Raw genomic sequence first — 18,164 nt, forward strand, 5'->3', positions numbered from 1 at the left:
ACTTCAAACATTTAAACAGGTTTCTAATACCATATATTGGAAGGAATTGAGGTTTTCTCACACTAAATGCTGCCACCAATCAACACCTCAAGCACATAAAAAACGCAAAATCAACAATGCAAGCCAACCACAATATAAAACTAACAAACCCATTAGAAATACAACAGATTTTTATGGTGAAAACATCCCAAGAAAACCAAGAAAAATTTTTAAAAAATGAAAGAAGAGGATACTCACTCAATAGAGGCGATTCAAATGCGAAAAGATAGGCGTTGAAATAGTGGTGGATGGCGGCAAGATACTACAAGCTAAATGGAGGGGTTTAAACAGTGGGAAAGGGACGGGTAATGGCCGATAATGAAAGTTCATTGGTGGTGGGACAGAGGGGGGCCACAGCGCACTGATACAAAACTATGAAAATGAGTCAAACTGAACCCTATTGTGGCTTATTTTAAAACTTCCCATGGCGGTTTTCTTAATAACAGTTGTGAAAAATCAATCGTCAGGCCACTTATTTACAAAAGTGCCACAGCTTTTTTTTTTCACGGTGTTTTTTTTCTTAACCGCCATTATTTTGCGACGTTAAATGTCTTTTTTCTAGTAGTGTGTGCACAAGTAATCCACATGGCAAAATTTTATTGAGTGTTTGGAACTAATGGACCTAATTAATTCAATCTGCTCCTCCTAACAAACTTTTTGAAACACAGAAAATATATAGGCTCAGAATATCCCTAAAAAAGACATCATATAACCCATAAAAAAAACTTATAAATAGTAAACAACACAATCATAAAAATTATATTATATTAATAATAAGTAAAATAAACTTATAAAAGTAGAAAAATGATATATTAGGACGAGATATCCTTGTCTTATATCTCAAGACATTTTTGTCCCATTCTACTTTTGTTCTGTCCCAAAAACTTTTGAACTGGGATCAAGACAGGAGGCCAGCTATTAGGATGAAACACAAGTGGATACCCCTACAATTAAATATAAAAATTAAAAAAAAAAAAAGAGGGGTGGTATGGAAATATAAGGGATAATATGATAAAATAGATAACATTCAAAAATCTCAAATTAGGTACTTGACAATTAAATTATGCAGTTTTAAAAAATTAAAATTAGTTAAAAATAATAAACATTTAAAAAATAATTTTTTTCAAGCGTGTCAACTTGCTGACGTTCTAATTAATGCAATATGTAAAATTAATTAGGGACAAAAATAGTAAAAACGTATTAATTGTCCATACAACTACATTGGGATTTTATTAAAAAATTAAAACAATTCAAATCAGGCTCTTATAAAAAAAAAAAGTCTAACAATAAAGTACTACTCTTCCTGTTCTAAATATAAAACTCTTTTTGTAGTGCTCTAAATATAAGATCTTTCTTATAGTGTAATTTATACTAAAAAAAATCTTATATTTAAGATCAGAGAGAGTATTATATTTTTCTTTATTTCATTCCTTTATATTTCCTTCCATTGAATGAGTCCAATCCTCTTATACAGGCTGGCTTCATAGACTTCATGCATCGGGATGTCCATGTCATTGTTTGCCCCAAAAGCAAAAAAGTCCAACTTATTTTTGGGAATAGAAATACATATAGTACAAAGAAGTCTACTTCGTTTGCTTAGGCAGAGAAAAATGACAGATAATAATATTATATGAAAAGGATTAAATTCAACCAGACACTTGTATATATACGCCAATCCCAGAATAGTTTCAAGCAAAGGAGGATTAACAATGGAAGAGCGGCTAAACAGAAAACCCCATTGTTTGGTTTTGGTTTTTCCAACTCAAGGCCATGTCAACCCTATGCTTCAACTGTCAAAGCGTTTGGTTCATAAAGGTGTGAGAGTCACACTAGTCGCCTCCCGCTTCCTCTGCAACACCTTGCAGTTCAAATCAACCTCCATAGCTCTCGAAAGCATCTCCGACGGCTTTGACGACGGAGGACTAGCCGCCGCCGCAAGTGACAAAGCTTACGTCGATCGTTTCTGGGACGTAGGCTCAAAGACTTTTGAAGAACTTCTAGAGAAGCTTACGAGTTCTGGGGATTCAATTGACTGTGTTGTGTATGATTCCTTCATACCTTGGGCTCTTGAAGTGACCAAGAAGTTTGGGATTATGGGAGCTGTGTTTTTCACTCAATCTTGTGCAGTGAACAGTATATATTATCATGTTTATCATCGAAACTTGAAGATTCCTGCGACTGATGATGATAAGTCTGAGATTTTACTTCCAGCGTTGCCTCCACTTGCTTCTTGTGACTTGCCGTCCTTCCTGTATGTTTTGGGGCCTTATCCAGCTTTTACGGACATGGTTGTGAATCAGTTCTCTAATATTGAGAAAGCAGATTGGGTGCTCTGTAATTCCTTCTATGAGCTTGAACCTCAGGTCAGTAATATACGTGTTAATATTTAATTATTCTACCAATCATACTTTCTTTATTGTTTTCTTTTCCAAGTTAGAAATCCCATATTTGCTGCTTACTGTTATCCTTAATACTATTCCCTGTCCTGATATAAAATCTGCTTAATTTATTTAAATAAATTAAATAAATTAATTTAATTAGTTATTTGTAAAATATTAAGATAACCTTTTAAAATAAAATTCTTCTGTTTAAGACCAGATAGTAAAAGCACTTCCATATATATATATATATATATATATTGTGAAGGAATTCCATCTTGTTGAATTAATATTTCTTAGTTCATAAATTGTCCCATATACTATAAAAGAGGGGTGTGGAAAGTCGTTACTTGAATGTACACAGTCTGTTAGATTTGGTTGAAAATCATTGTTTAAACAATATAATAAGCAGTATTGCTTCGTGTTCTAAATATAAAATTTAACTCCTAATGCCATAAATTAGACCTTCTATATAAAAAAATAATACTTTTCTGATTCTTAATATAAGACCTATTTAACTAATTTGATTAGATTAAAGAAGTTAGGTAAGTTAGTTAATTATAAAAAATATGACATATTTTTCCTAAAACACCACAATCATGTTTCTTAATACCTCCTTTCCCTCTTTTACTTGATTATAGTTGAGGGAGTATCCATAGGAATAATTTAGAGAAAATTTATAAATATAAGAAATGAGTCTTATATTTAAGATCAAAATCAATTCAATAATAGGATCCTATATTGTGAATAGGTTACTAATGAACAGTTCTTTCAACACTCTGCATAATAGAAAACCGGAAGTGTGGGGTCCACATCGAGGGGCTTTATTCAAGTCTCGGTATAGTGGTGGAATAGTACGCTAACAAACAAAGACATCTTACAGATATTATAGATGTCGTGTCATGTCACTGGAGCAGCTTATCTCCACTGCCTCGTTCGGTCCGCTGCCATCCTTTATCCAAGGTGACGCGATTTTACTTTTTAGAGAGTAAATGGTTTTAGGAACACCAACTATCTTAAAGCATTTTAAATACTTTTTACTAGCACCTGCTATCTTAAAATAATTTGATACAGCATTTTAAAATATTCTTTTAACAATACCTAATATCTTAAAATAATTTTTGACATGATAGTACTCAGTTTTTTAAAATATGTTTTAATACATTTATCACCTTAAAATATTTTAAAAAAAATACCCAATATCTTAAAATAATTTTTGATACATTTAGTATTATAAGAATATTTCTCTAGTAATACCCAATATCTTAAATATTTTTAGTCCACTAAACACCCTAAAGTATTTTTATCAATACCATCTGATATCCTAAATTATTTTTCTTAGTAGCCACAATCACTTTAAATTTAGGACACCAATTGCTTTTCCAAAAATATTTTAAGGACAGTCAAAAATTATTTTAAAAATACTAAATGTTATTAAAAAAATAATTTAAAATATTTATTTTAAATATTACATACTACTAAAAAATATTTCAAGATACTAAATATTTTTTTTTAAAAAAAATATTCAAAGCTCTTGCATTTTACACCCAAAACGGCATTATTATGGATAAAGGAAGGCAGCGAACCGAATGGGGAAGGAGAGAGAAGCTGCTCAAGTGCCCTGGTCATGTCATATATGTATGATCAAACTCTTCTTTTCTAATACAAACAAAAATAGTATTTTCAGTTTTTAATATAAAATTTAATTAACAGAGAGGTTAAAAAAATTAATACATTATTTAATTATGACATATTATATTTCTTTTTTAAAATATTTATGCAGATCATTATGTTATATATCAATTAATTAATATGAAAAATTAATTTAAAAAATATTAATATAAATAATTTAAAATAATTTAGTAACTTTTTTAATATTTTTAAATTAATCAATTCGGCTTGTATTAATAACAGGATTAGACTTTTTAGCCTTATGAGTACGAATGTTCAACCAAATTTGGCTGACTGAAGGATCAGCATCCATTTAAAAGTTGAAAATAAGTACAAGGGGATTATATAAGAATATCTCATTTACCAAGACACAAATTAGTATCTAATTAGTCATGCACTCCTAATCCCTAAATCATGTACCTACTTAAATTATATTTTATTCTTTTAGCTTCCTTGCGGTAGATAACGTAACATTTGCTGGTCAAAAAAAGAAAACGTAACATTTAAACTTAAATTATGCGCATATCAACCCCTGATCCTTAAAATCATGAACAAAAAAAATCCTGCTTATTATATTCTTTGTGAAATAACAAGGAAAAAAACGTCATGGGAATTATTTTTATTGGGATCAAATTAAATAATCTACAAGTACGTAATATCTCAAAAAAAAAATGATACTGCCTCTTATGCTTAATTTAAGAACAAATTGACTAATTTGAGTAGATTAAGAAAATTAGTTAAGATAGTTATTTGTAATAAATAGGTATTGTCTTTTCTAAAATACCCTTGGTAATTAAGTGTCATTTGATGAAACATTTAACATGTACAACTACTACAAGAATTACCTTAGAAAAAATGGATAAATATGAAAGACAAAATGGATTAGAGTCTTATATTTAGATTTAGGATCAAATTAAGGGTCAAACTAGTTCTTATATTAAGAAATGGAGGTATTATATAATAGCCCATTATTCACGTCACGCTTACTTTGCTCTTGCCACATGAGCTGGTTATATTTTTCTGTTGCTTTCATATGTTGAACTTGTCAACGAAATTAATACCTAAAACATTTTTCGTTATTTCCATTGTCGAACTTGGAAAAGACTGATTGGCAAGCAAAAATCTTCTCACTTTTTGCCACATGAGAACAGAAGTATATTCAATGAGTAAATTATCATACTTGAAATTAAAGCTCTTCACATACATTTTTGGCACATCCAAGGTGGCTGATTGGCAAGCAAAAATCTTCCCGCTGAAGACAATAGGTCCAACCATACCATCAATGTTCTTAGACAAGAGACTCAAAGATGACGACGCCTATGGTTTCAGCTTTTACAATGAGGAAGACGAAGCTTGCATGAACTGGTTAAGCGACAAGCCAAGCGGGTCTGTCGTTTATGTCTCATTTGGAAGTTTAGTAGCTCTTGACAGTGACCAAATGGAGGAGATAGCTTGGGGTTTGAACGACAGTGTAAGTTACTTCTTATGGGTAGTAAAAGAATCAGAGAAACCTAAGCTTCCTAAGGACTTCTTGAAGATTTCTCAGAAAAAGGGCTTGGTGGTCACATGGTGTACTCAATTACAAGTGCTGGATCATGAAGCTGTGGGCTGCTTTCTGACACACTGTGGATGGAACTCAACAGTGGAAGCTTTGAGCTTAGGGGTTCCAATGGTGGCAGTTCCTCAGTGGACAGACCAACCCACAGATGCAAAGTACATAAAGGATGTGTGGAAGATTGGAGTGAAAGCTGAAGCGGATGAGAAAGGAGTTGTGAGAAGAGCGACAGTGAAGAAATGTATAGAGGAAGTAATGCAGAGTGAAAGAGGAAAAGAGATGAAGAAGAATGCCATGAAATGGAAGGGTGTTGCAGCAAAGGCTTGTGATGAGGGTGGAAGTACTGATAAGAATATTGATGACTTTGTAGCAAGTCTTGCTGCAGCTTCTACCAAATGCCAATGAGATAGAAGAAATAAGTATATAGAATGATTTATTCTTGAATCATATCCGCTGCTACATTCACAAAAATAAATGTGTGTTGTATATTTGATTTGAAAACTGATTGTGAGAAAAGAATAAAACGCAAAAAAGACGTGAATGCATGTATTTCTCTCTGTGATTGCATCTATGTTACCCATATTTTGTTTGTACTTTATATGGGTTATGCTCATTTCAATTGATTAAAGTGCAAATGTAATGCTGAATACTCATATTAGTATATGTTTTTTACTTGGATTTTATGTGAATGATGAGTAATGCTAATGGCATAAGTAATATAATATAATATAAATATAAACTATACAAAAGATAAGTGGCAGCATATTAATTAAAAGTTTTTATGGTGTTGAAGTATAAATAATTAGAGACACTGGAAAGTTTCAAGGGCTAGAATAAAAGAGAATTAGCACTGGAAAGTTTTTAATATAAGAGCCAGTTTATCATTCAATTTAGTCTTAAATATATGACTTCAATCCACTTTATCTCTCATATTTATCTATTTATTTTTCAAGGCAGTCCTTGTTAATAGTTGTACATGTTAAATGTTTCACCAAATAGTAGTTTTAGCTAATACACATGATTAGCAAGGATATTTTAAAAAAAGATAATACTTATTTATTACAAATAATTAATTTACCTAATTTTCTTAATTTATTCAAATTAGTCAACTAGCTCTTATATCATAAATTGAAGGTAGTATTAACTTCAATATAAAATAATAGACATGTCTTGCAAGTTTGATTTATTTTCTTTGAAAAATATTAAATAAAAATACAAAAACTACACAGTTTCTTGACGTCAAGATGTCATAATTCAAGTATGTGTGGGCTGCTTCTGTCTCTCACTGTCATGTTCTCGTAGTCGTATACGGCATTAGTTTCTAATTCAAGGCAATCCCTTACTACCTCTTTCAATCCATTAAAATGGTCCCTCCCTTTATATACACAGACAAATTAAAGGACTAAGACATGAATCGCATCTTCTGCGCTTTTTACACAGAGAAAAAAAAAATCTGTTATAATAATCATAATCAAACAAATTTGAAAATGAACTTAACCTTTCATCAAACAAAAAACAAAAAACAAAAAACAAAAGAAAAGAAAATAAACTTAACCACTAAAAATATTCATAATCATAAGAAGATGATGCTTACAAAAATTTATATGCAGCCAACACCCGTGTAGTGTAGTGGAGGATTGTCTCATCTTTCCTTCCCATCTTCTTCCCTTTTTTTTCCTTTTTTTCAACCATAAAACTAACATTTAAACGGTTTAGATTCGATATTTTTATAGAATATTTTTTTTTTATTTTTCTATTACAGTTTTAAATTATTTAATCAAATTTTACCAATTTTAATTTGACTATTTATTTTTCTTTCTATAATTTAACATTTTGACTATAATTTCATAAAAACTAAAATATGAACCATTTAAATATTAATTTAACTAAAATATGAACCATTTCAATATTAATGGTTAGAAAATAAAATAAGGAGAGAATCCTTACGATCAAAGGAACTATTTTGCACTTAGGCTCAAAATTATTTAAATTTGAATTATTTCTCTAGTCTTAGGCGCCATTTGGTTCATTGCCACGCAAGTGTGCAATAGTTATCCTCATCGCAATGCATAGATGGTCTGTTTGATTGGACTTAATGATGGGAAAAAATATTGCACTGATAATAAAAATTGCATTTTTTTTGGTAATTTTTATTCATAGGGCCCCCTTTGAATACACATTACAGGTACGCAATCCTTTATAAAATGTTTATTTTGTCCTCACTAACCTAGGTAAAAAGACAATATTTACCCTCAAAATAATAAATTGTGAATCACCATCAAAAGCCCTACTACGCAGAAGTTTCACAATGAGGTTGATAACCATTTTCCCAATAGTTCTAATTTCAAAGGATTTCATCAGAAGTTGATAAATTCCTTTTTTTTTCTTTTCACGGACGAACAAAAGCTGATAGCTCGTCACTATCCAAACTTCATATGAATGATACAAAAAGCCTCTCAAGTTGCAGAAATGAAAGAATAGGAAATCAAAGACTTGGAAAATAAAAATAGAGCAAAGTAGCAAGAAGAAATAACATAGGGAAAAAATCCATAAAGCAACAACTTTGAATTTGATAATGATGAAATATAAAGATGCTTATTATCTTAACGAAGAGAAAAGATCTATAAAGTGAGAACCCACAAAGAACAAGGACAGACCCACAAAGAACAAGGGCAGACCATTAATTCCATTAGAAAACTGTCCTCGACTGAGAGAGGAATGATGGAACCAATAAGGTTGGAACCTTCAATATTGTGTTCTATTGCTAGTCAAGCAACTACAAACACCCTTACTACAACACCAAGTTACAAAGATTAATTTCTCAACATCATTTACATAACGCGTAATTAGATTCCATAATTCTCATCTTGCAATCATCAACATTTTAATAAAAGCATATCCAAATAAACTTCATTCTCTCATGTCTAAACCAAACAAAATCTCCAGATCTCATTCTTCATTCACACAATCCATCAAACACCTTGTAAGCATTCAACTTGACTGAACAATCAAACATAATCCACAACTTGGCAGCCATCATCATTGCTAATATGCATACACTAGTATATATATTTCAGTATCCACATTCAAATAAACATCATCTAATCCATCATACCATAATACTACCTCCAGTTCTTAATATAAGAACTCATTTGACTTTTATTTTGGTTCTAAATATAATACCACAATCCGCCTTGTCTCTTATATTTATTTATTTATTTCCCAATGTAGTTCTTATAATAATAATAGTTCTAGCCAATACACTTAATTAGTAAGAATGTTTTAGGAAAAACGACACTTATTTATTACAAATAACAAACTTAACTAATTTTCTTAATCTACTCAAATTAGTTAACTAACTCTTATATTAAGGATCAGAGGTAGTATATCAAAATTCAATTCAATACACCCCCACCATCAAAGCAACACCAAACTCAAAATAATACTCTTTCCATTTTTTATTATAAAAGACATTTGATGTGCATGGCATGTTTCTATATATATATAAGAGATACTTGAAAGTTATCTCTAATTTTTTGTGCTGATTTTTCTCCCTATTTATTTGTCATATTATTATTATTATTAATGTATTTAATGTTACTCCATTTTCTTTACCCAAAAAAAAAATGTTACTCCACTGTGAGCCCAAAGCACGATGAAGATAGAGATGTTATTTTGAATATTGTGAGCAATGAAACCAAACCCGTGGACTTGGAGAATGGCAGGAGACATCATCATCCCATCTTCACTCTCTCTTTCCATAGCCTAGGAACGTCTTTTTTTTCTAGGAAAAATTTCGTTTAAAAACCACTGTAGTAAATTAATGTCAGTCAATTCCCAAAATATTTAAAAATTTTAGTCAACCCCTTAGACCAAAATGAAATTAAAATTCAAGGGAAAAATTATAATATTACCCCTCCTTTTTAAAAAAAATAAATATTAATAGTCACAGGAAGTCGGAGCTCCAGTGGCTAGAGGATTTTTTTATAAAAAAATAAGGTGGCTAGGGAGGTTTAAACCCATGACCCCTTACATACCAAAAATAATGTAACCACCAAACCAACCAAACTATTTAATTATATAATGCAAAGAAAAATATATATAACAGGACAAATACAAGTGCCCAAATGTAAATAAACAAGTGAACTTCGTTAAATTTGTAAGTAAAATTCAGCAATTCACAACAAAAATTTGGCGATTTACATAAAATGCAAGTATTTATATGTGAATGAACAAGTAAAATTCGAAGATTTACATAAAAAATTTATGAATTTATAACCTAAATTCAGCGATTTATAAGAAATATAAGGGAATTCGCAATTCCAAACATAAGTGTTTGAGTGTGAATGAATAAGTAAAATTCATCAATTTACAACTCAAATTCAGAGATTTATAGGAAGCATAAATATTACAAAACTTATAAGAGAGTTCACAACCTCAAAAGTTTTGCTAATTAAGACACCGGAGCTTATATTCATGAAGGCTTCATTTGGGTCGTGAATTCTATTATGCTCCTTAGACGCATTGTGCATGAATTTAATTTGTGCCTCAAATATCTAGATTTATTTCTTTTTAATTTGTGAATTTATTCATTATGATCTGTTAAATATATAGAAGTTATGAGTTAATTATCAAATGCTTTGAAATATATATGTGTATGTGGAGCCAGAAGAAATGAAGACTTTACGTGGAGAATAGTATTATTGACAATATGTTATCCATGTAACATTTATTTATATTGCAAACCATATTTTAATATCTTATTCGTTGTGAAAAATTATAATATAATTACATTACAATGTATCTGATGAACACAAAATGGGTAAAAGAGCTAACTTAATTGAGATCATTAGCATTATGAAGAAACATAAATTAAATACTGGCAATATGTAATTAATTCTAATACAACATTACATATTCTTTTTTATTCAACCTAGCCTTAATTAGCAAAACTAAGAAGATGTTGGTCTTCACTTAATGTCGCCGAAAGCAATGAAGCCTCCCTGAATAGAAGCTCAGATGCCTTAATTAGCAAAATTTTTGAGGTTGTGAATTCTCTTATAAGTTTTTTAATGTTTATATTTCCTGTGAATCTTTGAATTTGAGTTGTAAATCGCTGAATTTTTGTTGTAAATTATTGAATTTTACTTATTCATTCACACTCAAAGACTTGCATTTGGTGTTGCAAATTCCCTTATATTTCCTGTAAATAGCTGAATTTGGCTTATAAATCTATGAATTTTTGTTTAAATCATCAAATTTCACTTGCTCGTTCAAACCTAAACACTTGCATTTGGGGGTTATGAATTTTATTGTAAATCGTCAAATTTTTGCTGTGAATCACTAAATTTCCCTTGCAAATGTAACAAATTTTACTTGTTTATTTATACTTGGACACTTGCATTTGCTTTGTTATATATATATTTTCTTTGCATTATATGATTAATTGGCTTGGTTGGCTTGGTGGTCACATTATTTTTAGTGTGCCAAGGGGTCATAGGTTCAAACCCTCCTTGGCCACCTTTTTTTTAAAAAAGAAAAAAGAAAAATCCTCTGGCCACTGAAGCTTTGATCTCTAGCACTAGCCACTTGAGCGCCGACAGTTAGACCTCTGACCTCTGGTGGCCAAACCTCTGAAGACCATTAATATTTATTTTTAAAAAACATAAATAGGAGGGGTAGTATTGTAAGTTTATCCTTAAATTTTAATTTCATTTTTGGTCCTTCTTCTTTTTATTATTTTCTTTTTATCATTATGATGTCATCTAGCCATATGTGTGCTAGTTCTCTTTGTTCCTAAGGACAAGATGACGTGGCTTGAGTTTCTGTTTATATTATGGAGTTTGTTAGTTTTTATATTCCAATCTACTAGTAGGTTGCTTTTATGAATTTCCTAGGTTAGGATTTTAATTTCTTTTATGGACTTATATTTGATTTATAATTTAATTAAACAATTATGTTTTGAAGTTTTCAATAAATATATTTTCACTTTCCTCATGATTCTATGAGTATTTATCTTTATAGATTTCTATTTAAATTTGTATAAGTAGTTCATGCTCTAGAGTTTTGGATAGATAACTCTCTTCAAAGAACAAGATATGATTGTTTAATTGAATTCACAAGCTAAGTAGTTTTTAAATGATTAATTGAAAGGTGATTATATGCTAGCTCTCTAGGTATAATTGTTAATTAATTAATCATGACTTAGATGTTATCTAGGGTTTTTCCTTTTCACTTAGTAATTGTTTTTATTTTGAATTGAAGTTTTCAATAAATATATTTTCACTTAGTAATTTTCCTTTTCACTTATACAAACTCCTCATCTTTTTGAATTGTGATGGCCACTCATTAACATCCTCGGGAAATGTATCATTTTGGTAAAGTCTCTTTCTTTTAATTATTTTTATTTCCCTCTTATGTTTTTCAATTTATTTCCTTAAAAAATCAATCAATTTTCTCTCCTACTCCTTCCTTCTCCACATCATGTTTTTCTTAATTAAAAATATTTTTAAAATTTTAACAAAACTCCTCATAGAGAGAAACGACCTAGGTTGACTTTTGTGCTATGTAGAGTTAATTTAATTAATTAATTTGAAAGCTTACACGACAAGGCAATTACATATTTATTATTCTTAACTAATTTTAACTGTTTTTTATCAACGTAATTAAGTTATTTATCTCTTATAATAAAAAACGAAAGAAATAATAATAATAATAATAATAATAATAACCACCACCACCACCACCACCACAGGACGTTCATCAAATAAACTGTTACTCAATCTTAACAAAAATAAAAGATTTGAGTTTACCTAAACCCCAACTAGCAGCGACTAAGAAGGAAGAAGAAAGGAGAACGAAGCCCACTCTTTTCCAAGCTACCAAGATACAGAAGGAAAATTAAATCTGATTTAAAATCTTCATATTTTTAAGGGTAATTTTGTAATTTAATTCGTTAAAAAATTTTATTAAAAAAAGTAAAATGAAAATCTTCTTTTTATGGAGCCAAAATTCAAAGTGGGTGCCTCACATACTAAACCTCCAATGCCACTCAGCCACCAGCTTCTCTTGGTTACTAAGTTACAATAAGTTATAAAAAAAATGCTGATTAACTTATAATTAAATTATGAAGGTTATTAAATGTATTATCTTTCTTTTATCTCTTTCTTAAATGAGATTTTTTTCCCCCTTTTCTTTTTTTTTTTTTGAAAAAATGGGTCTTAATTGCTACTTTCAACTCTAGCCATTGTTATAAAAATAAAAATAAAAGTATAGCCATTGTTTTTTTCTCTTTTTTTTCCTGTTTTCTTCTTCTTCTTTTCTTTCAATCTTACTTGATCAATTTATTATTATTGTTTATCTTAAAGATTCTCAAATTTCTGGGGTTATTACAATACTACATGATATTGATTGGAAAAAAAAAATTGCTGCATGCAATTTTAGAATATAAATTATAAAATATATTATCTTGCACAAGAATAATCCGAACTTTTAAACCTTTTTCCCCTTTTAAATTCAATTCAAATACATTTAACAAAAAGATAGACAATACATACATATGTGTGTGTATGTATATGTATATGTATATGTACCTATGGATACAACTAAACCACACAAATCTTACTTACAAGCAATGGAAGAGAGGCAAAACAGAAGACCTCATTGTATGGTTTTGGCTGTTCCAACACGGGCACGTCAACCCCATGCTTCAATTCTCAAAGCGTTTGGATCATAAAGGTGTGAGAGTCACAGTAGTTACCTCTCGCTTCCTCTGCAACACCTTACAATTCAAATCATCCTCCATAGCTCTCGAAAGCATCTCCGACGGCTTTGACGACGGAGGACTAGCGGCCGCCGCAAGTGACAAAGCTTACATCGATCGTTTCTGGGACGTAGGGCCAAAGACTTTCGAAGAACTTTTACAGAAGCTCACGTGTTCTGGGAATTCAGTTGACTGTGTTGTGTATGATTCGTTCATACCTTGGGCCCTTGAAGTGACCAAGAAGTTTGGGATTATGGGAGCTGTGTTTTTCACTCAATCGTGTGCAGTGAACAGTATATATTATCATATTTATCATCGAAACTTGAAGATTCCTGCGACTGATGATGATAAGTCTGAGATTTTACTTCCAGCGTTGCCTCCACTTGCTTCTTGTGACTTGCCGTCTTTCTTATATGTTTTGGGGCCTTATCCAGCTTTCACAGACATGGTTGTGAATAAGTTCCCTAATATTGAGAAAGCAGATTGGGTGCGTTGTAATTCCTTTTATGAGCTTGAACCACAGGTCGGTAATTGTCAATTTAACTTCTATTATGAGTTAGCAACCCCATTTACTATTAACAATCGAAAGCTTCCAAAAAATTGTGCAGGAATTCAGTCTTGTTGAGTCGATATTTCTTAGTTTATAATTGTCCCATATACAAAGTTAAAAGGGATTCCGATTGTCTGCAATCATACTTCACTGCAGACTGTAAAGTCATTTAAGTTTGGTTGAGAAATAGTGTTTGTAATCAATACTCTCTTGCCACAGGAGCTAATTCCAAACGACCATACAATAGTATTTTGTCCCTTTCATTTTAAACTTGGATAAGACTGCTGATTGGCAAGCAAAAATCTTAATCATGTTTTTGGCTTTTTGCATATCATACTTGAAAGCTGTTCATGTTACATCTTCTGGCACATCTTAGGTGGCTGATTGGCAGGCAGAAATCTTCCCTCTGAAGACAATAGGTCCAACCATACCATCAATGTTCTAGGACAAAAGACTCAAAGATGACTATGCCTACGGTTTCAGCTTTTACAAGGAAGAAGACGAAGCTTGCACGAAATGGTTAAGCAACAAGCCATCTGGGTCTGTCGTTTATGTCTCATTTGGAAGTCTAGTAGCTCTTGACAGTGATCAAATGGAGGAGATAGCTTGGGGTTTGAACGATAGTGGAAGTTGCTTCTTGTGGGTGGTAAGAGAATATGAGAAACCTAAGCTTCCTAAGGACTTCATGGAGATTTCACAGACTAAGGGACTTGTGGTCACATGGTGTCCTCAACTGCAAGTTCTGAATCATGAAGCTGTGGGCTGCTTTGTGACACATTGTGGATGGAACTCAACAGTGGAAGCTTTGAGCTTAGTGGTTCTAATGGTGGCAGTTCCTCAGAGGACAGACCAACCCACAGATGCAAAGTACATAAAGGATGTGTGGAAGGTTGGAGTGAAAGCTGAAGCGGATGAGAAAGGAGTTGTGAGAAGAGAGACAGTGAAGAAATGTATAGAGGAAGTAATGCAGAGTGAAGGAGGGAAAGAGATGAAGAAGAACGTACGCCATGAAATGGAAGAGTCTTGCAGCAAAAGCTTGTGAGGAAGTGGAAGTACTGATAAGAATATTGATGACTTCGTAGTAAGTGTTGCTGCAGCTTCTAGCTGCTAAATGCCAATGAGGTTGAAGAAATAGAGCATTATTTTTCTTGAACCATACCCGCTACCTTCCCCCAAAAGAAAAAAAAGCATGTTCTATAATTAATTCGTAATTTTTAATTGCATCTATGTTACCCATTTTTGGTTTGCACTTCATATCGATTATGTTCGTTCCAATTGAGAAAGGTGCATAACTGCATATGAGTGTACGTAAGAAGAGGTTTTAGGATATGCACATGCGAGAGTTCTTTTTGCTGCTACTTCTCAGTTCTGCTGGTAATTTCATTCATTCAGAAGCATCTGGTTCTCTCTTATTTCACAGTGTACCGTGCCCTCTCTTCTCTTTTGATGTGTTATGTATTTGGTGTGTGTCCATAACCCTGTCCGTCTTTATGATCTAATTTTGTGTGGGTGTTCAAGTTAGTAAAATCGCACTCCAAGTACGCCCTAAACCTTGCAGTTGCGCGTGCGCTCACACACACATATAAAGAGCAGATTTCCCTCAGAATTATGGGGTATTAACCAAAGTGTTTATTATAAAGAAACCAACAACTACACACTTATTACAAACAACTAATTTAATTATTTTTATTAATATTCATAACTTAGTTATTTATCTCCCAGTTTCAGATTCACGAGTATATACTACGTCGGGTCTTTAATATAACAGCTAATAAATTAATTTGAGTAGAATAAGGAAATTTGTTAAATTAGTTATTTGTAATAAATAGGTGTTTTTTTTTCTAAAATATCCTTACTAATCAAGTGTATTAGTTGAAACTATTATTTGATGAAACATTTAATAGGTGCAATTACTACAAAGACTATATTGGGAAGAAAAATAAATAAATATGATAGACAAAATAGATCGGTGTCTTATATTTAAGACTAAATTGAAAGTCAAATTAGCTCTTATACTATCTCTGGTTCTTAATATAAAACCTCAATCCACTGTAGTAGTTGCACATGTTAAAGGTTTCATCAAATAGTAGTTACAGCTAATACGCATAACTAGCAAGGGTATTTTAGAAAAGATAACACATATCTATTACAAATAACTAACTTAACAAACTTTCTTAATCTACTCAAATTAATCAACTAACTCATATTAAGGAGTGAAGATAATTAATATTAAATACTGGAGGTAGTATGTAAGTGGCAGTGCAATCTTGACAGCCATGATGCAACTTGCAAGCACAATCTGAACTTCCGGAATCAAGGTTTGGTGGGAGGAGTTCTATATTCCATGCACCTGATGTGTTGCGACACGAGGCAATATTTATGGAGTCAAAATAATCAATATAATGGTGTTGAAATTTTGGTCTTAATCAGAGAGTTCTAAACGAAAAGAGTGAGAACGACAAGACCAACGACGAGAACGAGATCAGACAGGACCATATGCCGGTTCGAGTTTCGGAGATTTGGAGAGAAAAGACAAACTAAACAAGAGTGAGAATCTATTTGAGATTTTACTGTTCAAACTGCCTCTTATGTGCACCATTTATAATTTGTAAACTTATTTTCTGACATGGATTTTGTGGGTCACAACTTTTATGGTCAAAGGATAATCATACTCCCAAGAAAGTACGTTGTGGTGTAGATGCTCCTTATTGGTCTAACTTATAAACATATTGCGTGCGAGCCAATTATTGGTACAAACATTAGCTACCATTTTCTCTGTGTCATTAATTTCTACATAAAATGAGAGATATTCTAACATCTTACGATCATGAAACAATGCAATTCACAAACCAGATTAAACTCACGACCTCCCGCTTTCACCAAGAGGAGATCATTCATGTCATTCATACCACTAAACTACAAGATGATTCCCCGACTTTGTAGATACCGTTAACGTTGGCTCCTTTAATGGAGCACGCCACGCATAAAGTGGGAGAGGCTGATTCTGTCAGTGTCATTTCCTTATACATGGCATTTGCATATCGCTTGCTGCCTTGTTCATTCAATTATAAATTTAAAATGGTCCCTGAATTTATATCCACACAAACCGTGAATAGCATCAATTGCACTTTTTTACGTGAAGTGAAAAAATGAATTTTGCTATGATAACGAAAAATTTTGAAATGAATCTAACGACTAAAAATATTCATAGTCACAAGAAAATAATGCTTAGGAAAATATGTGCGCGTGGGGATGTATTTATGTTTATGCTGAAAGAGATATTCTGCAATTTGAGAATATAAATCATAAAATAGATTTTCTTGCACAATAATAGTTTGAACTTTCAAACGTTGGAAAAATTTCATTTAAAGATCACTGTGGCCAATTAATATCAGTTAAGCCCCAAAACATTTGAAAACTTCAATCAACTCCCTTAGAGCAAAATAAAATTAAAATTTAAGGATAAAAATATAATACTATCCCTTCTTTTTATTTCTTTAAAAAATAAATATTAATGGTTGCTAGAGCTCCAGCATCTAGAAGTTGGAGGTCTGGGCCGCCGACGCTCAAGTGGCCGGTACCATGCCAACCAGGCCATTTAATCATATGATGCAAAGAAATATATATATACATATAACAAAACAAATGTAAGTGTCCAAATGTAAATGAATAAGTGAAATTCAACAATTTACAAGTGAAATTTAGTAATTCACAACAAAAATTTGGCGATTTACAAGTAACATAATGGAATTCACAACTCCAAATACAAGTATTTTTGTGTGAATGAGCAAGTGAAATTCAAAGATTTACAACAAAAATTCATGGACTTCTAACCCAAATTCAGCTATTCACAAGAAATATAAGAGAATTTGCAACCCCAAATATAAGTGTTTGAGTGTGAATGAACAAGTGAAATTTAGTAATTTATGACAAAAATTTAACGATTTACAACCCAAATTCAGATATTAACATAAAACACAAATATTACAAGAATTCACAACCTCAAAAGTTTTGCTAATTAAGGCACCGGAGCTTATATTCAGGGAGGGTTCATTTAGGTTGTGAATTCCATTATACTTCTTAGACACATTGTGCATTAATTTAAATTGTACTTCAAATATCTAAATTTTTTTAACTTGTGAATTTATTCATTATGATCCATTATATATAGAATTTATGAGTTAGTTATCAAAGGCTTTGATATATGTG

The 18,164-nt window shown here is 31.5% G+C and overlaps 1 protein-coding gene and 1 pseudogene across 1 annotated transcript; both read left to right on the forward strand.

Moving 5' to 3' along the window:
* The first annotated feature begins 1,730 nt into the window (after positions 1-1,730).
* LOC114750429 (UDP-glycosyltransferase 74F2-like) lies at positions 1,731-6,292 on the forward strand. The gene is made up of 2 exons (XM_028939031.1): positions 1,731-2,402; positions 5,311-6,292. The coding sequence occupies exons 1-2, from the start codon at positions 1,749-1,751 to the stop codon at positions 6,046-6,048; spliced, it is 1,392 nt and encodes a 463-aa protein (XP_028794864.1). The 5' UTR covers positions 1,731-1,748; the 3' UTR covers positions 6,049-6,292.
* Positions 6,293-13,276: 6,984 nt separating this feature from the next.
* Positions 13,277-15,083, forward strand: LOC114750428 (UDP-glycosyltransferase 74F2-like; annotated as a pseudogene).
* Positions 15,084-18,164: the final 3,081 nt, after the last annotated feature.

This window comes from Neltuma alba, unplaced genomic scaffold (assembly GCF_004799145.2).
Source record: "Neltuma alba isolate B1F8T4 unplaced genomic scaffold, ASM479914v2 tig00006441_pilon, whole genome shotgun sequence".
In the NCBI taxonomy this organism is placed as follows: Eukaryota; Viridiplantae; Streptophyta; class Magnoliopsida; order Fabales; family Fabaceae; genus Neltuma; species Neltuma alba.